The following is a 26,951-nucleotide window of genomic DNA, read 5'->3' on the forward strand; positions in this document are numbered from 1 at the left end:
CCAAATACTTATTTTCCACAATCATTTGAAAATAAATTCTTTAAAAATCCTACAATGTGATTTTCTGGATTTTTTTTCTCATTCTGTCTCTCATAGTTGAGGTATACCTATGATAACAATTACAGGCCTCTCTCATCTTTTTAAATGGGAGAACTTGCACAATTGGTGGCTGACTAAATACTTTTTTGCCCCACTGTATGTGTTTTGATACATTTTTTCATATTTTTTTTAAATCAAAAATTGAGATTTCTTAGTTAACTCTCAGAATTAATTTAAAATCCGGTTTGAGTCACCCAAGACTGGCTTCACTCTGGCAGAGAAGCAGGGATCGATGGTCATCCTCCAGGCAGCTTCTTCATCTCTGCTGAGGATTTCAGAAGTTCTCATGAGGGAGCGTTGGTATAGAATCCGGTGTTGCCAGATATTCAGCTATCAATCACAGTTCCTCCTGGGAACACTGGGAGCTTTAGAGGTGGTTCACTACCGTTGCCTAATCTGTGACTCACCACGCTGACGCCTACGGAGTGTCTTGGACTTCATGTCTTTACTCTTGACATGCAGTGTGAAATATGGGATCTATATGTTTAAATATATATGTACCAATCCAGTGTCACAAACTGCTGGGAGCGTAAATGCAGCTGTGTGCCTTTCATAATGTTCTGATCAGTTCTATTTGCCCCAGGTGGACTTCAATCAAGTTCTAGTCACATCCAGAAGAGGCGTCTGCCCACAGTTTGGAGTAAATGAGAGATTTCAGTTTTTGATTTCTAATCATTTTGCAATGTGTTCTAAAATCATGTTTTCTCTTTGTCATTATGGGTCATAGAGTAATAGGCAAAACATTTGATCAATTAAAAAAAAAATCTGCAAATAATGACTTGGTTTAATATTTTCGTGTATTTATTATCTGGTATTTCTAGTTTAATGAACCCATGATCCTATGTTGTTTTATTTTTGTTTAACTATTGAGTAGATTCAATGTTTCAATTGGAACGGTGTGGGGCATCAGTCATGCTTTGTATAAGACAAACAAATCAATCCACATCAAATACACAATAGTCATGATTCCATTTTATTTGGTGTGCATGTTGACGCAAATCATATCCTTGATCCTCAACCCATTACAAGTCAGATATTCTTCACTCTTGATGAAACTTTTCTTTGTATTTCCCAACATTTTAATACAAGGAGGTAAAACATTTGTATTTGGAGTTAAAATTAGATTGGAATAATGACCTTTCATTCACAGTTTAATGTTGGAGCACAACATAAACGTATCAAACATGTAGACTGAGGGGTTTTATTTAATTCAAGCAATGCTGAAAATATATCTTTATATAGATTGATTTGCTATAAGTCTACTAATTTAACAAGTATAGGTCAACATTTTTAAAGCTAAACTTAATTTGATTTTTAACCTTTGCAGCAAAACCTCTAACCTATGCAAATGAACAGTAAAGGGTTCTAAATGCATTATAACCAAAACCTTTTCACTAATGGACTCATATTTATTTAATATGTTTAATAAGGTCTCAGGTTACACATGGTCATTGACAAAGGCAAACATTTCTAGAACAAGTCAACATCACAACGGTTCCCTTTATCCTGTGTATGCCCTCCCCCCTCCCTGTAAATAACGAGTGTTTACCCTCAGTCCCTCCTCACCATACAATATTAACCTTTACATAGTTCTGTATGTTCACCAGTAGTGGCCTACACTTGGTCCTAGTATTTATGCAGTATTCCCAGGGATTGATAGACCAGAGCAAAGATTAGAAGGTCAGTCAAATGTGCATGACCTGCATGCATACAGTGGCACACTCACACATTCAGTAGGTCAACACAGACATTACCATACACACAAACACAAACAAGTCATGTTGGTGAGCATCTATTATACTCGGTCAGTGTTCAACAGGGCTTTGTGCCCCCCCCCCTCCTTACACCCTAACTCCACACAGGGACAGGGACAGAGTTCACAAGCTGTTCCTCTCAGTTACAGAACTGTAGTGGAGAGAAGAAGTAAGTGAACCCTCTGGAATAACCTGCATTTACCTGTGTTTTAAAATGTGTTCTGATCTTCACCGTAGTTTCAATGATCAACAAACACAACCTGTTTTAACTCATAGCTCACAAATGATTGATTTGTCCTAGCCTATATTGAATAAATCATTCAAACATTCAAAGTTCAGGTTGGAAAAATTATGTGAACCCCTCGACTTTAACACAACTTTAAATCAGTGAAACAAGATTAGAAGTGTTGTTTGGACCATGCCCCCCCCAAAAAGATCTGAGAAGACCTAAGATCCATAATGTTGAATTGCAGTTCAATACAGACATGAAAGATTATGAATGTTTGTGCGTTATAAGCTTAAGTACATTGTGTTTGTCTATACTTAGGATCAGATCACATTTTATGACCAATTCCTGCATCAAACCAGGAAACTCCAAAGGGTTCACATACTTACAGTAAATACTGTGCAGGGCAAACCAGAGGCAAGTGTTCTTGTTGTCATGTCCAATAATCTGAGCGCCTCTCAATAATAGTGGGCCTAATGGAATATAATTTATACATATTGTATCTATTTAGTCCGGCAGCAACTGACCATGAGTCAGTGACCCATCAGCCACTCAGACATTGAGCCCGGTGACCCACTAGGCTCAAATCAAATATATAATTTCATGTATTATATTGTTGCTATTGTCACCAACAGTTATTATCACCATCCCTGCAGTTTCCCTCAGCTATATAGAACCTTTTAGTTACTTTCAGCTCAGTGCTTAGGTGTTTAGAGCCACACACCTGCCCTCCTCAACCCTTTCCCAGCTGGCAGCAGTGTTCAGACACATTTCTAATTAACGCTGTGTACTGTACACTACCTGAGCAGCGGCAAACTGCACATTGAAAAAGAGCCAGTCATGTTACTTAAAATTTGGTTGACACCAACTACAGCTCAAAGAGAGCGTATGGTCAGAAACACTACTCATGAATGTTTTTTTTCCAAATGTTTGCTAACACAATAGCCATAACAACTTCATTATGTAATTGTATATCAATGACGTTAACTGCTTCTTCTTCTTCTGCTTGAATCAAACAAAGCCGTTCTAATGAACTTTATTTGCTTCGCTGTGTCCTGAGCTCAGCAAATTGGGGAGCACTTATGGAGTAGCCTGGGTTTGACAGAGATAGGAGTGAATCTAGCCAAAAGGTTAAAAATTCAAAAGGAAGCAAGTACATCACTGCAAAAATGAGTGTTTAAATTCAAAGTACTTAGTAAGTGCAGAGAAAGGACGGTTACATATGGCCAGCCATATGAATAAATGCTGTCTCATCAGAGCAGCCTCTGAGAGATTCACCAATAAACACATTTCCAGTAAAACAAAAGCATTACAATAAAACTAAAACGAATAAAGAAATAAAAACTGAACATGACATTTAAGACAACCATGCATTTCCCATTCCCTTTTAGTGGTTTCTAACAATCCTCCTCAGGGAGTACACCTGTGCAAAATAGTATATAAGTACATATATAGAGTGATCAAGTTTTAAAAATATAATAAAAGAATAAAAGCTAATGTTCCAGTTCCAGCCGTTTGTGGCTCTGGTGCTGCGTTCAGTAGGTGCTCATCAACTCATAAAGCAGCAAAAACATCTGGAAACTGGTTCCACTGCATCCTGGCCTTTAAAGCAAACGTCTCCTTCTTCTATGTAACGATTAACAAAGTTAATTCTTGATTCTTGCTCATGGTTGATTGCATTTATTGTAAGTTGCTTTGGATAAAAGCATCTGCGAGAATAAAATGCATAAACAAATATGACAGGATAGAACCATATCTGACATGTTTGGTCCTCAGACAGAGGTTAATCCATCATATGAACTGGAACACTAAAGGAAATGCAGAAAGGTTCATTTTTACAAGTTGACGAGGATCTCCTGAACGCATCATTAATTCAGTGTTGCACTACAGTTCCCAGGATGCAGTGGTTTTCAGGGTATTGTTCAATTAACTCTTTCAGTAGCCCTGGTCAAAGTGTCACTGGGTGTGTTTCAGACTGGTCCCTTGTTCAGGAAAGCAGCTAGTAAATGTGCAAAGGATGCTGAGGCAACACATCTCCTACAAAAGTGTAAAAATAATTCATTACACCTGTAGTTGAAACAATGCTAACAGCAGATCTTTAAATCATGTTGTGTTTTTGTGCAAAAAGTATGTGTGCATATATGTTTTGTCTTTTCTTTGGAAATTTCAGCTAAAGCTAATAATATTAGCCATGGGGAAGATGGATATCAGCAGGTCACTCTGTTAAATCAATGCCGATACTTTCTAAACGCCACCTCTTGAGCTCGTCCGTCACTAGCCCTAACTTCTTCCTCACCTAATCTGTTGCATGGGATGGCAGGAGGAAAGAGAGCTGAGTGTATTTTTTTTATTCTCCATCATCCCCCATTAAAAATAACAGGCAAGAAAGCTAAATCCTTTCAGAGGACATTATTACTTGTGGACACAGCTGCTACCAATAACACTAACGATGGCTCTGTTCTATTCAAGGCCTGACAGTGGCTGTGTTCCAAATCCCACACTTGCAAAATAATTACACTAGTGTGATGTCAAAATTGCGTTTGTGGATTTTAGCCTTGATAGATTTAGAAGTTAATATTAGATTTGATCTTAGTGGTATACTCAACCGCCCCAGAATGCATTACATCTCATCAGACTGTCCAATGACTACACGGGAGAAATATCAACCGTCAGATAAAATAATGATCAGTGATGTCCGTGGAGTTAAGGAACAGTTAAGAGGAAATGCGCAGGAGCTCATATGTGATATAGAAAATATATTTAGCTTTTAGAAATGCTGGAAAATATTAAATTGAGCTGAGGATTTCAAATCACTTGTAAATTTCCCAGGGGACTGTGGAAAATGAATGATTCAATGAATCATTCCTGCTGACCAACGGACAGGTTTGACACACACCCAACGTAGAGGAAGTTAATGTATTACTGTTAATCCTCAAATAGAATGTGGAGCTTAAATTACTGCTTTTAAATAAATGGCAAACCAAATGACTGCTATCTTCACTACAGATAAAACATAACTGGTATATTTCACTGCTCTGATTTACTGGTTTGTCTCGTTGAATAAGTTCTGTTTGATTCTACTTTGCTCATCTGCTGCCAACGCTTGCAGCTGTAATAAATCTCAACATGGATGTTCCATAATAAAAGTTTGGCAGTAAAGAGGAGGAACTATTTCCTCTGCACGGCTGCCAGTGTTTTAAAGTGAAACAGACCCATAGATGACACGTTCATTGTGCATTACAGCAGACCACTAGAACCGTAAATCAACATGGCAACAGGAAGCAAATTGGAATATATTAAAATGTACTTAAAACATAACTTAATATAGTAAAAAAATAGGCTGTCCACTATTTGAGAAAATTCAGTAATCATGTCTTTCATACCTGCCACACTGAAAAACTGAACCGTTGACTTTATTAAATGTATTACGTCAACAAATTTCACATAACTGTATTAGGTTAGTTGAAAGCAATAATATTAAGTAATACAACTTAATATTATTGCTTTCAACTAACCTCATATGTAAAATCTGTTGAGATAATACCTTTAATTAAAACAGACCAGTGTACCTTCTGATTAATTATCAAAGGTTCCTCATTGATATTGTCCACTTATTTCAAGTGGTGTACACTGAAGAAGAGTATGAACCTTTCACATACAGTCACAGACAATCTGATGTCACAGACAATCTGATGTCACACAATCGTTCCCAGCTGATGAGGCTGGAGAGTTGAGTATCTTTCAGTGAGTCTCGATGACCACCGGCTCAAAAATACCAGGTGTTCCTCTGGGAAAACACAGAAACACGCTCCCTCAGATAAAAGAAAGTAGGTTGTTAAAAGATAGAGTAAATAAAAACTGCATACCTGCTGGAGAGCTGTGTCCCGCTGAGGGCGGTGGTCCCATCTTTGCTGACAAACAGTCTCAAGTTGCTGTCTGAAGGAAAACAAGGAATCCAGGAGAGAAGTTGACATTATGATACACAGAGCTCAAACTACATCCCATAAACTCTGTCCTACCTTCATTGTTGCTACTGTCAGAAAAGTTCTGGCTCTGGACAATCTTCTCCACAATGTCGTCTGCATCGATGCGGGTGTCGTCCACACAGCTGGGCTGCCACTCCACAGTGTCCTTCCTTTTCCTGATGTGAACATTAAAAACAGCAACAAAAGTCAGGAAGCATTAACATCCTGCTTTTACCCACAATTGATCATTTTTAAGGGGTAGGTTGGTTGAATTCTTTCTTAACAAATCCCATAAGCAGACCCAAAACAAACACTGAATGTATCGACTGACAGTGTGTTTCAAAGCTGATAGAGCTCCTGGATTCACCCACTTAACAGGCACACTGAAAAAACGGAAACATTAATAACACTAAGTTGAACCTATTGAATTTAATATTACTGCTTTCAACTAGCTTAATACAGTTATGTGAAATGTGTTGACATAATAAATGTAATTAAAGTCAATATTTCAGTTTGTTCAGTGTAAGTGTAAAGTATCAACAGTGTACGAACAGAAGTATCTGAAATGAGACACAGCGCTTCACTTTAAAAATGTACTTGTAATAGCTATATTCTCAGTAACATGATAATCAGAGATGATAAAACAGATTGCGGGTATTCCGCTAACATAGTTGTAACACCCCAGTTCACATAGATATCAGAGCTGTTAGCATTGGGGCCAACGTTTTAACATCATATTGTTTCAGGAGCTTCATGAAGACATGCACCGTTAGCTAGCCCTTCAGCTGTCTCCTACTTATCTCCTGAGCCTTTAAAACAAAGCTGCTGAACTACACTTCTTAGAGAATGTTCCACTACAGGGTTTTGTTCTGTGGATTTGTGTTTGTTGAATGAATAAATGAACGTGAACAGAGAGCGTGACCATGTGCAATGAAGTTGCTTCTATAGTTCAGAGTGTTAGCATGCCAAAACTTTTTTAAAAAACCTAAAGAAACTACAGCTTATAAGAATTGTATTAGTTCTGAAAGGATTTAGTGCCACCCTCTGGGCTCACTTGAATATGAAGTATTTGTCCTCCGGAGAACACAAATGTCGGGACCCCACACAACATTTCATCAGCACAATGCCTTAGTAGTTAATCAAATGTTTGGTATGATTAATGGACTTGATTACTGCGGCAGCAAAGGCTACGAAAAGGAAATGCGTGTTCTAATGAAGTCTGTAAGTACTTCCTGTCAGGGTATTCTGGTTCAGTATTTACATACACTGATTTTATTTTATAGCTGTTCCTTGACAACAGCACATGAGGAGTGAGGGTATGAAGCTTGTTTTTTGAGCGACACACACTCCACACACTCCTGCTCTCACATCATGAACTCCTGAAGAATTTCTGGCATGCAGGTTTACACAGGCCTGAGGTTCAGACTACACTTCTCTCAGGGCGATGCTGTCCAGACATGCCCCCATGTTGTGTCACAGCGCAGGTGTGTATCTACCTAGAAGGTCTGTTGGACATGAGGGCTGATGCAGAGGGGGGTGGAGGCCTCTCTGGTTTGGTGGGAGATGCATGTCGCTGAAGCTCGGTGGGGGTGGAAGGGGCATTCTGGGCTAACCCAGTGGAAACGCTACTGCTGGAGGAGGCGTTCCTCTGGTGACTGAGGTCAGTCAGGCTGGAGCAGCGGGAGTGGGCTGTGCTGTAGCCTGGAGGATAGGAGGGGAGAGGGGAGGGGGGTAAGGAGAAGAGAGTAGAGGAGGGGGGAGGAGATATGGAATAATCATTTTTATGATATGCAAATGCAATTACACACAGTACGTGCATACAGGCACTATAGTTGATAATCATTTAGGATTATTTAGGGGGCGGTGATGAAAGGAGATACCAAACTGACCAAAGGAGCTGGAAAAATAAAAGTTAGGATATAAGAGAAGAGAAGAAGATGATATGGAAGAGGAGGGAATAGGATAGCAGGAAAAAGGGGGGAAAAGTAATCATGGATCAGAGGCAGGAGATAGAAGACAAATAAATAAATGATCATTTTAAAGTTTAGGTTGGTTGATTTCTGTCTTATGAGTAATGTAATACATTAAACATAACTGTAATAGGTTAGTTGAAAGTAATAAATAAAAAGTTTGAATAAAAAATATTAGGTTCATCTTAATATTATTGCTTTCAACTAACCTATTACAGCTATGTGTAATTTATTGCATAATACATTTGATTAAAGTAAACGTTTCAGATTTTTCAGTGCAAGGAAGGCAAACTAAAGTCATATGTGTTAATTATCAACAGTGCACATGATGGAATGTGGTATTAGCAATAAGCAGAGGTCCTGACCTGAGATCTTGCTGTGCTGGCTGGCTTGGCTGGAGCTGCGGATATGACCAGTGTGGAAGACCTCCTCTGACACACACTCTCCCTCCTCAGGAAGCCCTGCAGAACACACACCGTAAACACACACACACACACACACACACACACACACACACACACACACACACACACACACACACACACACACACACACACACACACACACACACACACACACACACACACACACACACACACACCTGATGTGTCTGTCTTTGAGTTTTGACTGAAATTATTTTTAATTTGTCAATGCTTTGAACGTTTTGAATACCTGTGTTAAAAGATTGGTTTACCAAAATTGGAAAACATGCTTATGCCTTAGTAATTTTTGGATGTAATTTAGATACGTGTCTGTTATATTAATTTACTTATATTACCATTAAAAAGCTGAGGATCATGCTGAGCAATTACCTGAGCTGCGTACTGATGACTGTCTGGGTTTGAAGGTGCGCGCCCCCCCGCTGATGCCCCCCAGTGGCTGGGCTGTGGGGTCAGTGCTCTCTCCCTTACAGTCCAGTTGCAGAGTTGGGTCCTCGTCTCCAATGGAGACAGATTTGGCTGTGTTGGGAGGCCTAGTGATGTAAAAAACAAAAAAAGTCACCAGTCACATTCTGTTGTGAGTCAGTGTGAGAGGGTGACCGGAACAGGTGCATGCTGGGATTGTCTAAAAAGAACAGAAAACTAGATAATGAAGTATGCTGCTGAACATAGAACATGGAGATTATGAAGGTCATTTTAAACACTAAGTCTCAGGTTGGTGTAGGTTTGCATTAAAATGGTACTCCTATGCTGAGTCATAGGTAAGTAAAATATGAACAGACACATGATACTCATATTTTTAGATTCAGTGTGACTGTTAGTATCATATATATATTAGTGTATGTTCATCAAGACTGAACGTTCATACATTGGTTTAAAATTATAGAAAAAAGACACCCTATAACTCCCAATATTGTAAGTATAATCACTTTTTGAAGTTTTCTTCTATATCAAAGTAATCTGTTTTGTTGTCTGTACATCAATGCATACACAGCAAACTGGAACTAATAGGCATTTGGCTTGTTCTGTCTCATCTACACTATAGTTTCAATTTACCAAAATGTAACAAGTATAGGTCAAAGCTATAGCATGGGGCAGATGTCTCAGTGCTTTTCTGATGGGGGGTGCACAGAGTCACAATCCCTGACCAAGAGGAACTTACGTTTTAAAGCAGGGATCCCCAGACAGGAGAGTCATTCCAATTGTTACCTATACATGAAGACAGATGTGTTACCAAACCACAGGGATGATCAGTTCGGAGTGTGTGTGTGTGTGTGTGTGTGTGTGTGTGTGTGTGTGTGTGTGTGTGTGTGTGTGTGTGTGTGTGTGTGTGTGTGTGTGTGTGTGTGTGTGTGTGTGTGTGTGTGTGTGAGCGTGTGTCTGCCTTGAGGATAGAGTTGTCCTGCCGGGTGTTTTTGGTGTCATAACCCTCCAGGATGCAGCATCGAACTGTGGAGCCTGAACCAGCAAACTCTGCTATGTTGAGATCAGCAAATCCCAGCTGCATACAGACAGACAGACAGACAGACAGACAGACAGACAGACAGACAGACAGACAGACAGACAGACAGACAGACAGACAGACAGACAGACAGACAGACAGACAGACAGACAGACAGACAGACAGACAGACAGACAGACAGACAGGAGAGAGGAGAGGAGAGGAGAGGAGAGACATGAGATCAGAATTGGAGAAATCTGTTAAAAACCATTGAAAGTACAAAGTTAACCGCAGTTAAAACTGAAGTGTATTCAAGTGTGGCTAATTTCTTCTCAAAGGAGGTGAATGCAGTGAAAGAGAGAGGTACTTCATGTAGAGGTCAATAACCTCCTTTAACCTTAGGTTTCAAGATCTTCCGCTCAGTCAGCACTTCTCACTCGAGGGGTCACAGTTTGTGGTGGTGTGTGTGAGCTTGTGTGTTTGCCACTGTCCATCATATTAACATATTTTGTGCAAATGTGTTCCATATGCTTTCACTGAATCAAGAAATGCTTCTCTGAGAAGAGTGTAGTAATTCACCTATAATCACACTGTGAAAAGACACTAGTGCATACTTTTCATACGCTTATACCGCTCAAACAGCTGATACTTTAAATGACAGGACACACACACACACACACACACACACACACACACACACACACACACACACACACACACACACACACACACACACACACACACACACACACACACACACACACACACACACACACACACACACACACACACAATCACACTGTAGTAAACGCAATGTGATCTGTAACTGACCACTTTAAGGTCCTGTCTGTCACATGTCCCTGTGACAGAGTCCTGTGATTTTGTCATGGTTGGGGTTCAACACAACTTTACCGGGCCATCACTGACTCTGTTAAAGTGTTATACAGGACCATGCCGCCCTCAACTTTATGAGCCCATAGTTCACTGATTAGCTAAACTCTGCTCAGCTAGACTGAATATGAGTTTTTATGTCTTGTGTATTTTAGTGGTTGTAATCACATCATAAACTAACCTTACCTTTGAGAAGGTCTTTCCACCTTTGAGCTCCTAGAGAGAAAAACCACACAATAGTCAGTGTAACAGTCTGCAGTCTGTCAGATTGAGAACACCATATCCACAGTCTTTCCCTTAAACACTTTACAGCACATCACATGGACCCTAACCCCTAACTGAATGCTTTTCAGGATAAAAAATGCAGTTTTAACCAGAAATATTAATATGTGTACTATCTCTGGGCTGATTTGAATGAATTTTGTCCTGATTTTTAAGTTTTAGGGGACTCTGGATCATTTGGATTGGACAGATTGCTTATTTATTTGAAAAATGTTAGAAGTGGATTCAACATCCTTAATAATTCCCAAAAACACTCCAAAGTGGCCAAATAGGCCAATGCATTTTGCAACTTGTTTCTGCATAGGCTATAATGCTAATGTGAGTTAGCATCGGGATACATTTCTATCATATAACATTTGGAGAACTCAACATTTTCAAGTTCACAATGCTGGCAGCTAGACTGATATATCGTCTGATCATTACTTTCATGCAGAGCAATCATTCCTGCAATATTGGGTAGTGTAAGGGGAAATGGCATTGCCACTGTACATATACAGTAGAGGCAGAGAGAGGTGGCTGCTGGGAATTACCTTACGTACAGAGACCCGGCAGAGGCAGGGGTCCAACACTCCAGTGATTGGATTAGCACCCATCTTACACACGAAAGAGAACTTCTTCCTCCATCGAACACAGTTCTGCTGCACCTCCTCTCTACACACACCAACACATCAGGGATGATCACATATTTGATAAATAAACCAATTTACAGTGAATCGACATGTCTATGGGTGTACACAGATAGCTTGACCTCACTTCTGACCAGGGAATCCCCCACTGTTGCGTTGTATTAGTCATCTTTAACTCCCAAAAGTAGTCATGTGATGCATTGAGCTGCAATGTGATTGGAATAAACCCTCAGCAGGGTCCTCGTAGCGAAAGTCATGCTCTAAAAAACATACAATTCAGTTTATTTACATGCCATAATGATTATACAAACACATGTGTTTCCACCAACAAGCAGGGCATGTCCCCCTTCGGTCGTTTTAAAGCTGCTCACACATCAAGTCCCTCTGTGTTCAGCGCTCAGTTCTTTTGTAGCTTGTTGTTTCTAGTTATTTACATCCTCACTATGGAGAGATGTGTAAAGAGCATTGTGTCATGTGTAAGAGAGATATTGTATCTGAATGTTATTGAACACCTCAAAATGATATGACTACACAATGGGATGATAGTCCAGATGATGTCATCGTAGAGTGTTGAGGGGTTTTCCAATGATTGCGAACAGATGCATTCTCTGTGTCTAACACTCAGCAGTCTAATGATCCAGTGTGTCTGAAAACAGGCTCTTCTCACTAAACAATTGAATAAAGATTATACCTAAGCTACTCCAGAACTAAAACTAAAGCTGTGAGAGGGGTTTACGAACCTATCTATGAGGCATCACATTACTCAGCCTTCCCGGGAAAGTTTACTCTAAGGTGCTGGAAAGGAGGGTCCGGCCGATTGTCGAACCTCAGATTGAGGAGGAACAATGCGGTTTTCGTCCTGGTCGTGGAACGACGGACCAGCTTTTCACTCTCGCAAGGATCCTGGAGGGGGCCTGGGAGTACGCTCATCCGGTCTACATGTGCTTTGTGGATTTGGAGAAGGCGTATGACCGGGTTCCCAGGGAGATACTGTGGGAGGTGCTGCGGGAGTATGGGGTGAGGGGGTCTCTACTCAGGGCCATCCGATCTCTGTACTCTCAAAGCGAGAGCTGTGTCCGGGTGCTCGGTAGCACGTCGGACCGATTTCTGGTGAGGGTTGGCCTCCACCAGGGCTGCGCTTTGTCACCAATCCTGTTTGTGATATTCATGGACAGGATTTCGAGGCGTAGTCGTGGGGGAGGGGGTCTGCAGTTCGGTGGGCTAAGGATTGCACCACTGCTTTTTGCAGATGATGTGGTCCTAATGGCTTCATCTGTCTGTGACCTTCAGCACTCACTGGATCGGTTCGCGACCAAGTGTGAAGCGGCTGGGATGAGGATCAGCACCTCCAAATCTGAGGCCATGAGACAGCCTGAGACAACACTAGCTGGGCCTTGCAGCGTCCAGCCTAGCTTTGTGTGAATGGCAGCAGGTCCTCCTTTAGGGCCTAACCTGACTGCTTCAATGGGGGTGATGAGATGTGGCTTCACATTTGTGAGGGTCCGGATGGGAAGGCCAATGAGGTGCTTGTACTTCTCCCAGAGTTGCTCAATAGGGTAAGTATGATCTGCTAGTCCAATGTGAGCAGTGGTGAAGTCACCTGTAATCTTAAACCTGGTCTTTGGCAGGAGAAGAAATGGAGAAAGTGACTGATGCACCGCGAAGGGTCTGCACATCCTGTCTGATCGTGCGCAGTGGTAAATCCTCTGGCGTCCCTTGCACACTAACTTCTGTACAGTCTCTGGCAGAAGCATAGTCCTCTCCGAACCATCATCCAGTATGGCATAGGTGTTGATGGTTCGATTCCTATGATGGATGCGAATCTTAACGACTTTCAGAAGGACTTGACTGCCTTCAGCGGGTCTGTCCAAGTACAATACCTCAGTTGTGGGCCTCATGCTATGATTCTCCGAGGTTAATGCTGAGACTGCTTTAGGTGGCCTTGAGTTCACATCATGCAGCACCTGGAGATGTTTCCCTTGACAGAGGCCGCATGTGTTCTTTAAGTTGCACTGAGCTGCCTGGTGCGGCCATGCACAGCGCCAACACCGCTTATTACTTCTTATCCATGCTGTCAGCTGATCTTTGGTCAGCTTGGTTACTGCTGTACATTGACTGAGGTAGTGGTCCTCATTATTACAGTACGGACAGTATGGCTTTCTCTTGTTCCCTTTGAATGAGTTACCTGGAACATGAGCCTCTGGTTTAATGCGAGTGTCCTTGGCACCATGGAGCACAGTGGTGTGGTGCTTGCCCTGCCGTCCCTCAGGTCTGGATGATGACTCCTTCGATCCCTCCATGGTCGACTGTCCTTCTGAGTCCTGGCACCAGGACTCTTATTTCAACCACTCTGAGAGATCTGTAAGGTTGTGAGTCTTTTGGCCCTGACAGAACATGCAGCGGCGAAAATCTGCTCTCTGTTCAGGTGGTAGCTTACTCAGCAGACGAGCTACATGTGAACCACACTGTAGTTCCACTTCTCCCTCAGACCCTATGGTTTTCAGCATTCCCACTAATGACTGGATCTGAAGAGCAAACTTCTCGAATACAGCAACATCTCCCCGCTTAATGTCCGGAGAGTCCATTACAGCAGCAATGCGCTTCAGCGCTATCTGATGGGGTTGACCAAACTTAAATCGTTAAGTGCAGCCATAGTGTCTGAGAAGGGTGTAGGAGAGTTGAGGTAAGCGTCTGCTATTAACCTGGCTTCTTCCAGTTGTCATCCTGGCCGTTCCCTCCTGATGAGAAGTCTCTACCTCCAGTCTGTATCTCTGATTGATGTAGCCTGGATGTTCCACATCATAGTCTGCGTAGTGCGATGGAAGGCGAGTTTTCCTTCTAGGGCGTGCACCATAGGCCTCATACTCTGGTAGCGGTTCCATCATGGAGGTAAACCTTATGATATCTGGCTCGAAGAACCATCAATGTAGTGGAGAGTTAAAGGTAACTCAATGTTGGCACTAGTTCTCTAGTTTATCACTAGGTTCACCCCGGTGTGTCGGCCAGAACACCACTTAAGGCCAAAGGTCCAGTGTCCAGAAATGAGGAGCTGAGATGATGCTTGACCTTCTTTATTATGTCCTTTAATGGTTTGGATGTTTGTATATGTGTGGTCTTCCGTCATTTACGCACACTAACACAACAAAACCTTCCCGCAACTACTTGTAATGGCCACCGCCTGACCTAGTGCCACGTCACACAAAACACGTGAGCTAGCCCCTCCTCCCCTCATCATCTACACCCAACAACTGAAAGTACTGAACATCAACACAACTTTGGAGCCTTTTCTACAGGGACTTTATCTCTTTGCTGGCCTGGGAGCGCCTTGGAATACCCCAGTCAGAGCTGGTTGATGTGGCCAGGGAAAGAGAAGTTTGGGGCTCTCTGCTGGAGCTGTAACCTCCGCGACCCTGACGGAAAAGCGGGAGAAGATGGATGGATGGATGGATATCTGTGCAATGAATAAACAAAGGACTGCGTTATAAAAACCTCAAAAGAACTTAAAAGTTCGGTGGAGTAATTGCCCTACTAATATAGCTACATTAAAGCTGCATTGGGTGGAGATATAAAGGACAGTGACAGTAGTTTGTGCACAATGTGATGTTTTAACATAAACTTTTATTATCCACTCTGCTTGGCCGAGGTGGTTCTAGAAAACAGTCCCATCCAAAACTTCTCCTAATGCAACACCAAACAGCGCGTCGAGCCGTACCATGAACTTGAAACACTGCATAGCTGTGTCAGTCTGTTCAGGTTTCTTATATTTATTTCTGCACAATCATTCTCAATAGCTTTCGTAAATACCCTCTGGTATTCTTTTTCACATTAACCCTCACACAATCAAAGGAACTTTTCCCACTCCGCTTATCTAAAGGGTGACCTGAAGTTTAGTGCTCCTAAAACAACAAGGCTACAGGCTGGGAGAGGCAAAGAACTGCCAGACAGGTTCTGCCACTTCTTTCCTTACAGCCGACCTGCCTGCCTTCACAAACACACCATTGTGCAGCGAGTAAATACAAGCAGCGCCTTCTCTCACAATGAAGCTATGCCTGTACGGCTGCTCGGTCCCAGCCTGCAAGACACTGTTTAGAGGAGTCACAGTCTGAGTGACTAATGCATTCTTTTACATTTCAGTATACACTGTTTTTGCAAAATTCAAAGTTTTCCATTGAAATTCTTGTAATTGACTTTATGATCAAAATAACTAGAAATTATTTGACATTTATTTCCACATCTGTGTAGTAATCCGAACCGACACCATACAGACTACAGTGGGAACTATTAAGGAAGAAGGTTCAGTTGCAGTTAATGTCTTCTCTGTCATTTTTAAACTTTGGAAAGTTATCCTGTGGCCCAGATTGAACTCTCTGGCGGGCTTGTTTTGGCTCGCGGGCCTAAGTTTGAAACCCTTGATCTAAACACTGCAGGGGGAAACCACTACCCTTCATAGCTGCAGTGAATCCGTGAAGGTGTGCATGTCTGCCTCTAATTGCCTGGCTGAAGTCTCTTGAACATGTTGGAGATTTCCTCTGATGAATAACAGCTGAGTAGAGGGCTCAGAGCCTGGCCGTGTCTTCACTACACAGCAGGTGAACTTGTATGCTTACATTCTTTAGCACACACTCACTCACTCGTGTTAAGAGTATATTCGTCTGTTTTCCAAGAACACAAAAGTGCAGCTAATGTGTTTGAGTTAAAATGTCACTTTGACAAGCACACAACTCCTATTGGTTACTCCACTTAGGAAGAATCTGAGGAATGAGACAGAGCTGGAAATGATCCTTGCTCACACAAGTAGACCCACACACACACACACACACACACACACACACACACACACACACACACACACACACACACACAGAGACACACACACACACACACACACACACACACAGTTCAAACCTCCTAACACGACAAATATTTATCATCTGTTATCATCATGAGAGCAGACAGTTCTGCTGTGTTTTTATGATCAGGTAGAGGAAAGGTTCTATGTCACACTGCATTGCTTTAGTTAGCAGGTGTATGTCTAAGGCGGAGGAGGCTTAAAGCTTAATGTGAGTTGAGACTTTAATGAATTGGGCTGCTCCCCAAATGTGAGTCATTTCTAACGACATTCATTAATGAGATCCTGATCTCCTCCATGTCCGTGTAACAGCCCCTGCTGCTGCCTGTGGCGCTGTGTGCTGACAAAACTCATCAACAATTACCTAGAAATGTTCCATTTGATTTGCTCTGCAGTTACGCTGTCTAGCCACTTCTCACCACGCAAGAGCGTCATGGTTGTCTGATAGAAGCTGTCATCAGAAGAATTTCTATCCAACCAAGCCACATTCTTACTATAAAACTTTAATTTAACCCAATATTTCAACCAGGTGAAGGATTTCAGTCATCCATTCTTAAAGCTCATTAGGCAATATTATTCTATAAGAATTAAAAAAACTAATTTGACAATTGAATAATAAAAAAGAAATGTGTGTGTATGTCCATGTCTGTTTAATTAGTCCAGTCTGAATCCAACAACCAATCAGGTTTGGTACATAACTGGCCAATCATAGTGGCTATGGCGACATGTGTTCAACTTGTAATTTTATCTTTGCCCACAACAGCCTTTATCAGGGGAAAAGAGACAAATCCGTGTAGTGAGAGACAGAGGGTTGCGGTCGGCGTGTTCTACGCCCTGTAATCAGCTGTTCGAGCTTCTACTGCCGCAGACCTTTTTGTGCACAGCTGTTTCTACTGATGCTGATGCTAACAGTTTGTTCCAAGCGCCTCTTCTACAGCTGTGACCAGCTGCTGAAAACATCTGCGTGTAGAGCCGGGCACAAACATGCCTCTTATTGCTCTGACAAACCAAAACAACAAGCAAAGAAATACATTTACCCTCTGTGGGACAAATAAAGGAATTCTGATTCTGTTTCAACAGAGCCTCGTCAATTCAACATGCTGAATCAGCCGTGATGAAGGAAGCTGAGAATGTCCCGGTGGTACAGGACACAACATAAAACATGGCCGTCAGAAACTCAGCAATGTCTAGTCGTTATCCAGTCTCAGATAGTCAGCTTGGTGTGTCAGGGCCTTTAGGAGTCTTTAGAACTGGGACAACCCCAGCTGCTAATAGAGAACGGGATCATGTCCCCCAGTTTAAGCGTCTCCTCACTGGTCAGTGTCAGGGTTAGCGATTTTAAGACTTTACTGATCACATTCAAAGTACTTCATGGTTCAGCCCCCGGCTAAACTGCTAGCTCCTGCATGATCCAGGTGCTAGTGAGGTCCCCAGGCAGCGCTCTGCTGGCTCCTGGGGCCCAGCTCAAGACTAAAGGCTTCTGCAGTCAAGGACTCTCTGCTCTGGAATTCCCTGTCTGAGGGTCTGAGGGTCTTGCAGAATCAGCGATATCTTTTAAATTTCACTTTCCAAATCATTTCCATAGAAGTTTTGTTTATATTATTATTATTGTAATCCTTTCCGATTTGCTATCCTCTCAGGAAGAAAAGGGTTCCCAAATGAGTTTCCACTGGTTCCTAGAGCTGGTCTTTAAGATAAAGGGGGGCACTCCCTTTTAAGGGTAAAATCAGGGAACAAAGGTCTTTATACAGCTCCTTCTCCAACAGACTGCTCCAGATCCGCTGTCACAAGGACCGGTACAGGAGAACATTCCTGCCCACTGCAATAACTCTGTACAACAATTCACCTCTGGCTGCAGAGAACTCTCTGCTGCTTAGCCTCTCTGCTAACTGGATCACAACATTCTCATTTGACACTTACATTGTACATTTATATTTTATTTATTTTTCCATACATTGCACTACTATGTATATAATATCCTGCCTCATATTTAGCTAAACCCCAATAATGTTTTCTTGTCCGACTGATTGTTTATGTTCATAGACCGACTGTATATACAGTCAGGTCCATAAATATTTGGACATTGACACAATTTTCAGTATTTTGGCTCTGTACACCTCTACAATGGACTTGAAATCAAAAACTCCATATGTGCTTTAAGTGCAGACTTTCAGCTTTATTTTGAAGGTATTTACATCCAAATCAGATGAATGGTGTAGGAATTACAAAACATTGTATACTTGGTATCCCCTTTTTAAGGGACCAAAAGTAATTGGACAAAGTAACATAATCATAAATAAAATAGTCACTTTTAATATTTTGTTGCAAATCTTTTCCAGTCAATGAGAGCCTGAAGTCTTGAACCCATAGACATCACTAGACGCTGGATTTCATCCCTGCTGATGCTCTGCCAGGCCTCTACTGTGGCTGTCTTCAGTTGCTGCTTGTTCTTTTGGCAGTTTCCCTTCAGTTTTGTTTTCAGCAAGTGAAGTGCATGCTCAATTGGATTCATGTCAGGTGATTAACTTGGCCATTATCGAAATTCCTCTTTGGTTGCTTTTGCAGTATGTTTCAGGTCATTGTACATCTGCTCTGTGAAGTGCCGCCCAATGAGTTCTGAAGCATTTGGATGAATAGGAACAGATAATATTGCCCGAAACCCTTCAGCGTTCATCCTGCTGCTTTTGTCAGGAGTCACATCATCATTAAATATAAGGGAGGCAGTTCCATGGCAGCCAAACATGCCCACGCCGTAATAATACCACCACCATGCTTCACTGATGAGGAGTACGCTTTGGATCATGAGCAGTTCCTTCCCTTCTCTATGTTCTTCTCTTCCTATCATTCTGGTACACGTTGATCTTTGTCTCATCTGTCCATAGGATGTTTTCCAGATCTGTACAGGCTCTTTTAGATGGGTTTGGGCAAGCTCTAATCTGGCCTTCCTGATTTTGAGGATCACTAATGTTTACATTATGTGGAGAACACTCTGTATTTACTCTGGTGAGGTCTCCTCTTCATTTTTGACTTTGACACAGATACAGCCACCTCCTGGAGACTGTTCTTGATCTGGTAAACTGCTGTGTAGGGCTTTTTCTTCACCAGGAGAAGAATTATTCTGTCATCCACCACAGAGGTCTTCTATGGTCTTTCAGGTCTTTTGGTGTTGCTGAGCTCAACAGTGCATTCTTTCTTTTCAAGAATGTACCAAATAGTAGATTTGGTCACACCTCATGTTTTTGGTATGTCTCTGATGTTTTTTTAAAATGTTTCAGCCGAATGATGGCTTGCTTCACTGATAGTGACAGCTCTTTGGACGTCATATTGATAGTTGACAGCAACACATTCCAAATTCAAATAACACACTTAAAATAAATTCTAGACCTTTTTTCTGCTCCTCGTAAATGAACTAATGAGGAAATAACACACCAGACCATGCAACAGCCGAGCAGCCAATTGTCCAATTACTTTTGGTCCCTTAAAAAGGGGATACCCTGAATAAAATGTATTGTAATTCCTACACCATTCACCTGATCTGATCTCAAAATAAAGCTGAAAGTCTGCACTTAAGGTACATATTTATTGTTTGATTTCAAATCTATTGTTGTGGGGTACAAAGCCAAAATAATGAAAATTGTGTCAATGTCCAACAATTTATGGACCCGACTGTATACAGTATATATATATATATATATATATATATATAAGTTGTTTATTTCTTATTTTTTCTTTTCTTTTCTACTACGTGCAATGACTTGTATAGTATTATGATGCTGCAACACAAACATTTCCCAGCCTGGGATTAATAAAGTAATTCTTATCTTATCTTATTATCTTATTTGAAGCTTTGGTGGAGTGGAACATCAAAGCTGACCACTGATCACACAAACAAGATTTATAGATTTAAAATGTTGGACTCTGGACTTCTTAAAGCCAGGAGGGCTATTGCTCTATATTGAGAAATATGGACGCTCTATCACTGAAGACTTGGTTTAGGAACTTTTGGGTGGTGTGGTGACACACATCGCTAAGAGCAGAGGAAGGACTTTGTTCAGCTCTGGGAACCATCTCATTATGAGAAAGGAACGTGGAATGCCTATGAAAGGGACATTTTTCTAATTTATTTATTTTATATGTATGCTGCTATTTAGTACAAGTGAAAGTTAAGGGTGTGTATGTGTGTATGTAAGAACATGTTTTAAAAAAAAATATTGTTCCAATATAAGAAAATGACAATAGACATATTATGAAAAAAAAAAGATTTATACATTTACATTTCTTAGCAAAGCAATCTAAAGATATGCCTTATCTATGAACAAAAATCGAAATAAATCAAAATTTGATCCAGTGCATTCAGATGTGTTAAAGCTGAATTCAGTTACTGATAGCAGACAAACTAAGGTTTGACAAAGATCATTTTTAGAGACCTGTCTAGGTTCAAGTATAATGTGACATGAGTGACTGTAACCACAAACACACTAACACTGAATATTGAAGAGCAGAAAGGACCATAAACATTGAGAGCAGACCGGAGACTGAGTACACACACATCTGACTGCTTACACTTCCCTTTTCTGGAGCTGCACTGCAAATAGCAACAGCTTCTGACTGAGCTGCTCTTCATTTCTCTATTTAACAACACAACCAAAGCACTGTGCCCCGCTGCCATCCCTGCAGGCTACACTACAGGTACAGCAGAGCAGTGTATTCAACCCATGCAGGACGTATGAAGATAATGAAAATCAAGAACACATAGATGATCAGTAAGTGCCTAATTGTGGTCATATTGGATAATCAGTGGTTGGGCCTATAATCTGAATCGAGGAGTGAATTGAAGCTTGATCCTCTTAGCACATGAAACGCGTGCTCCTTCCACAGGGTCTTCAGTCTCACAACAATCTGTAGGAGTGTCTGACATATGAAATGATGAATGTGTACATTAATAAATACAAGAACACAACCTGGAGCTTAACGCTCTCATGCAGCCCCACCCGCCCCCATCACTCTGTGATAACGCTTCTGAGGCACCATCATTGCCCAGGACCTCAAGTGGGAGCAGAACATCAGCTCCCTCATCAAAAAAGCCCAGCAGAGGATGTTCTTCCTGAGGCAGCTGAAAACATTCAACCTGCCAACGACGATGATGCTGAACTTCTACTCCTCCATCATGGAATCCATCCTCCCCTCCTCCATCATGGAGTCCATCCTCCCAAACTCCATCATGGAATCCATCCTCTCCTCCTCCATCATGGGAGTCCATCCTCCCCTCCTCCATCATGGGAGTCCATCCATCCTCCCCTCCTCCATTATGGAGTCCACCCTCCCCTACTCCATCATGGAATCCATCCTCCCCTCCTCCATCATGGAATCCATCCTCCCCTCCTCCATCATGGAGTCCATCCGCACCTCCTCCATCCCCATCTGGTACGCTGCAGCTACAGCCAAGGACAAGGGCACGCTGCAGCGTATCATCGCTCTGCCCTTCCTCCACAACCTGCTCCAGGACCCTGAGGCAGTCAAGATTGTGGCTGACCCCTCCCACCTTGGACACAAACTGTTGACCCTTGGTCCAAAACCTCTCCTCACCTAAACAGCTTCTTCCCCTGGTACCGGCATTATCAACAAGGCCCAGGTCCCCCATTGACACTAACCCTTTACTAACCTTCATAAAGATTCACACACCGTTGGCCATTAAGAGCCCATTTTCTTTCTGCTCGGGTTGGGATCGAACCTACAACCTTCTGGTTGAAAGATGAGCGCACTTCCTCGAAGCCAAAGTTGCCCGCTAGACTATACCATATATATATATATACCGTATGTACAATACTATTTTTATTTTATTGAATTTTTCTGCGTATTCTTCTTTCTGTGTCTCTGTATCCATCATATACACCAAAACAAATTCCTCGTATATGTAAACCTACTTGGTAATAAAACTGATTCTGATTCTGATGGTCAGCTGTTGTGTCTTCCATGTATGACCCCTCTGTGCTATTAAATGAATAGTTCTAATAAATTTAGTTTGAGGGGAGGTTTTTATCCAGGGTTGCTGCTAAGTGCATCTCTCAATGTGCTGTTCATGTAGAAGATGTATGTTAAATATCAATGCCTGAAGAAAAAATAGGTCTTCAGCTCCACTGTTACACCATTAAAGAGAGGGTAGAAACATCCAAAACTCAAGATATACACATGTTAAAAAGATGGCCCATTATCAGCTAGCTTTCAACATGCTTCGTGGATTAAATGCCTCAATGCAACGTTAAATAACAGATATAGAATAGATAGATTCCAGAATGATGTAGCAGCAGCAGTAGCAGGTCAGGGTTGTGGTTGAGGTGCTTTCTGCGTTTCATCAACTCCCATTCCCATTCCCATCCACAACACACTAACTCACTGCACATTCCTTGAGCCTTTACCTGGACACATGTCGCAGAAGCCTATAGGGAAGTCAGGTAACTGTGAGCCCAAACAGTGTTGACTCTAACTGAGTTATTTGCATTCAGGCAAATGTGCACACAGCCTGCAGATTATAGCACTGACCTACTGACCGGCTGTCTGAAGTCATCCCATGCACGAAGCTCTTGACTGGGTTCTGGTAAAAGGATAAAGCTAGCAGAGCTTCTTCTCTGCAGCTGGAGACAGAGACACTTACTGATCCTTATTCTAGTCCTTTCTTGAAAACAATTATTGATCTGTTATCCATTATCACCCTCAGCTGAGTGTATATTGGACCTTTTCAATTCCTTCTTCTCTTTCAACAGCGTACTTTGCCTCTTGCTTTGCAAGGTGCTGTTTATTTCTAAACCCTTGGAAGGAAACATACTTATTTGTTTTTATAAAATATTGTAAGCTCTACAAGGGATCAAATGCAAAAAGCAACCAGCAGCTCTATTGCCTGCACTTTCGGACGTCCCATAAAAAGTTCCCCACCCCTTGGCGTGTATAGTTGACGCCCTAGGGAGCTGAAATTAAGCATGGAGGTCAAGTGTGTGAGAGGTTGTGCGAGTGTGAATGCATGAACGTGTGTGTGTGTATTTGCGAAAGTCGTTGCCGCTGTTGAAAATTGCACTAGACAAATTGTCCTACACATTGTTACTTGAGATGATGGACTGGCCTCAAAGTGAATCGCTTTATTTCAAACTACTTTCTTTCAAAGACATAGTCCCTCTGATTTAGTCACTTAGTGAACTGACCCTGCAGAGGTCTAGATATTAAGAGAAGCCAGTTTGAAGAATCACTTTTTGCTTGCTTCAAAACTTGCCTAGGCAAACCACTGAACTTCAACATACTCAGAGAGGCTCAGAGAGGAGCGGCGGGAGGCTGGTTTTCTCCCTGGGCAGCTCCCAGTGTCGCTGTAGTCAGGGTGGGGCTGAAACAGCACAAAAGGCCATTTTCCCAGGAGACATGAGGGTGAAATAACATATACTGTGGTGACGTGAAGTGTCATACCAGTTTTACTGCTGTAGCTCTTATCTGAGGTGGAAAACTCACAACAGAGGTCAATTATCCACGCCTTTGTAGCAGACTGTGTGTACATAATCTAGACCTGTTCTGTGTGGGAAAACAGAATGTCAACAGATGTGGGAAGCAACTAAATACATTTACTTAAGTACATTTTTTAGATACTTGTACTTTACTTGAGTACTCAGAGGTAAATGGTGTACTTCTCCTACCTCTGAATGTCAACTATTGAAATAAGGGGGGGATTTATTTTAACATTTATGTTGGAATAGTCAGAGAGTATCTTAGTGAAAGTAGAGTGTGCAGATTGCATGCAGCAGAGATTTTAGTGGTTTACAACTAGGAAGTGGAGCGTTGTTCTAAATACCTGGATGACAGAATGGCGAAGTCCCCTCCATCAATCAGCCGGATCTTGCAGAAAAGCACTCCATTGACAAAGGGCACCGCTGTCAGCTCCTCCAATGTAAAGTGCACTTGAAATTTGAACTTCTTCTTTCTGATCAAAAAAGACATTGTTCCCAGCTGCTGGAGTGTGCTCATGGTATGATGATCACCAATGGAATAGTCGGGGGAAAATAAATATACTGAACGTGGCCTTAAAATGAGGGCTGGAAATCCTTCTTTGCTTCAAGGTCAGTCATCTCTGGAAACATGTTCAGACCTGGAATAGGAAATAAAAACACTTGTTAGAGTTATACAAGCAGATGAACTCAGCTCCATTGGGAACTGCGAGTTACGTTGTGTGCAGCAATGACAAATGTGGACATTAAAAATACCTGGATGTTTCTATCCCACATTGCAGGTAGAACAAAACACATTCTACATAATGTTTTACTTTGATTTAAGAATGGTGAGGTTTTTTTTAACAGCTTGAGAACTTTTCTGTGTTTCCTCCAGCGCTAACAGTGTCTCGCGTTGCAGACAGCTGCCACGCAAACACGCAGAACCGGGTGGCTCTCCGCAGGCTGAGTGCCGGGTAAACTTCTCTGACTTACCGCTCCGTTGGTCCGGTGCTCCGCATACTGGTTAGAAGAGTTCGGCTGTATACCTTTGGCGGGGTTCTTGGCACTTTTCTCGGTTTCAGTGCATCTTCAACAACTTTCCTTCCACCGCAGAGAGTTCAACAGTCAGTGAGCGCGGCTGTAAAACAGCCCTGAGTTAGGGACCGTCAACAAAGTGTCAGCAGAGGTGCAAAGAGTGCATAGCTGAAAATGTAGGCAGTGGTGGAATGTAGTAAAATACATTTACTTAAGTATTGAAGACTACTTAAGTCAAATGTTAAGGTTCTTGTACTTTACCTGAGTATTTTAATTTTATGCTACTTGACACTACTTCTACACTACATTTAGGAAGCCAATATTTATATTTTGTAGAAATTGTTCCTTACATTTCTCCTTTTCTACAACCTAAAACAATTCCCAAAACATCTACTTTGCAAAGTTCAAGTGTATATGTAATATGTCAATATATTTCTGTATATTATATATAGTTATGTTGCCTATTGGAATTGTATATGGTAAAGTATTCAAATATATTCAGTATTTTCTTTATAATGTGTATTATTATACTCTTGTGATGTATGCAATTTCTATTGTAATTTTATATATGTTTGCTGTTAATGTTAATTATTTTTTTATTTTGTTATTACGTATGTATCTTCTTCTATCTTTTAAATATACACTGCCTGACCAAAAAAAAGGTCACACACTGTAATATTCGTTGGACCGCCTTTAGCTTTGATTACGGCACGCATTCTCTGTGGCATCGTTTCCACAAGCTTCTGCAATGTCACAACATTTATTTCTGTCTTGTATTAATTTTTAGCCAAGATCTTGTGTTGATGACGGGAGATTCAGACCACTGTGCCAAGTGTTCTCCAGCACATCCCAAAGATTCTCAATCGGGTTCAGGTCTGGACTCTGTGGGGGCCAATCCATGTGTGAAAATGATGTCTCATGCTCCCTGAACCACTCTTTCACAATTTCACAACTACTACTAAATTAAACAAAACATGTACTTCTTCCACCACAATATATTTAGTGTATATGCTGGAAACACATCAATTACAATTATGTATCTTTATGTATTATGCATATATCTTAATCAACTAAACTATATACGTTCCAGACATAAATGTGCAGTTACAGTTACCTATATTAGGAAAAATTAACCTTTCTATAATACATACACAAAAGCGTTATATATGTCACTATAGGACCCATATGTGAGAGTATAAAGCAGCACATATTGCAGCAATACAAAAATATACACTTCAAATTTAATCAAAAGAAGATGCCACGTAACTAATACAGTCAAGGGGTTCTTAATTTAAAAAAATAAAGTTCTAGAGGACATAAATAAAAATGTAATTAATTCAGTTGACTAATAATTATCAGAGCCCTCTGTGCTAAACAGCTTCGTCCATTATAACAATATGAAGGCACAGCACTTAAAGAGCGAATTATACAAAGGCCAAGCATGAGGAACAAGCATCTACTGAAATTGAAGCCTATTAAGTATATTTGATTTTTTAAAATTAAGAATAAGTTAGTTTCTTTTAAAAACAGGAAAACAGATCTTTTACACAGTATCAAGAGAAAATATGTTCAAATGTTTTACACAAACTTCAGATAATGCGTTCACTATTTGGAAAAATATATGCAATATCCATTTAATATGTTAGTTAATGTGAGTGAGGGAGCTGCAGACGAACCTCATATGGGAGACATCACATGGAGAAACATACAAAATCCAGAGGCATTATCAGTGTTGGTGGCCATCGGCAACCTGAAAGTACTCTTGACTTAAAAAACAATCAAAATCATTAGTAAGAAATAGTAAAGTCTTAGTAAGTAAATCCAAGTAAGTTATCAAATTATTAATTAATCTCCATTCTGCAACTGCAGCCAGCTCTACGGAGTCAAACAGAACTGATTGATGCTCCACT

At 41.3% G+C, this 26,951-nt stretch overlaps 1 protein-coding gene across 2 annotated transcripts; it reads right to left on the bottom strand.

The window, feature by feature from the left end:
• Positions 1–1,056: 1,056 nt before the first annotated feature.
• Positions 1,057–25,186, bottom strand: eeig1b (estrogen-induced osteoclastogenesis regulator 1b). Of its 2 annotated transcripts, XM_063889842.1 has the most exons (12): positions 25,000–25,186; positions 24,372–24,665; positions 11,599–11,719; positions 10,973–11,002; positions 9,839–9,955; positions 9,617–9,663; positions 8,827–8,987; positions 8,380–8,475; positions 7,541–7,745; positions 6,099–6,220; positions 5,946–6,015; positions 1,057–5,866 (listed from the first exon to the last, which is right to left on the bottom strand). In XM_063889842.1, the coding sequence occupies exons 2-12, from the start codon at positions 24,542–24,544 to the stop codon at positions 5,821–5,823; spliced, it is 1,188 nt and encodes a 395-aa protein (XP_063745912.1). In that variant the 5' UTR covers positions 24,545–24,665; positions 25,000–25,186; the 3' UTR covers positions 1,057–5,820. The 2 variants fall into 2 exon arrangements, 1 of the variants encoding a protein (XP_063745912.1); XR_010166295.1 differs by lacking the exons at positions 1,057–5,866; positions 5,946–6,015; positions 6,099–6,220; ... (6 more) ...; positions 11,599–11,719; positions 25,000–25,186 and adding exons at positions 11,792–11,954; positions 12,435–15,145 and having other exon boundaries at positions 24,372–24,512.
• Between the last annotated feature and the right edge of the window lie 1,765 nt (positions 25,187–26,951).

Source organism: Eleginops maclovinus, chromosome 8, assembly GCF_036324505.1.
Source record: "Eleginops maclovinus isolate JMC-PN-2008 ecotype Puerto Natales chromosome 8, JC_Emac_rtc_rv5, whole genome shotgun sequence".
Taxonomy (NCBI): domain Eukaryota; kingdom Metazoa; phylum Chordata; class Actinopteri; order Perciformes; family Eleginopidae; genus Eleginops; species Eleginops maclovinus.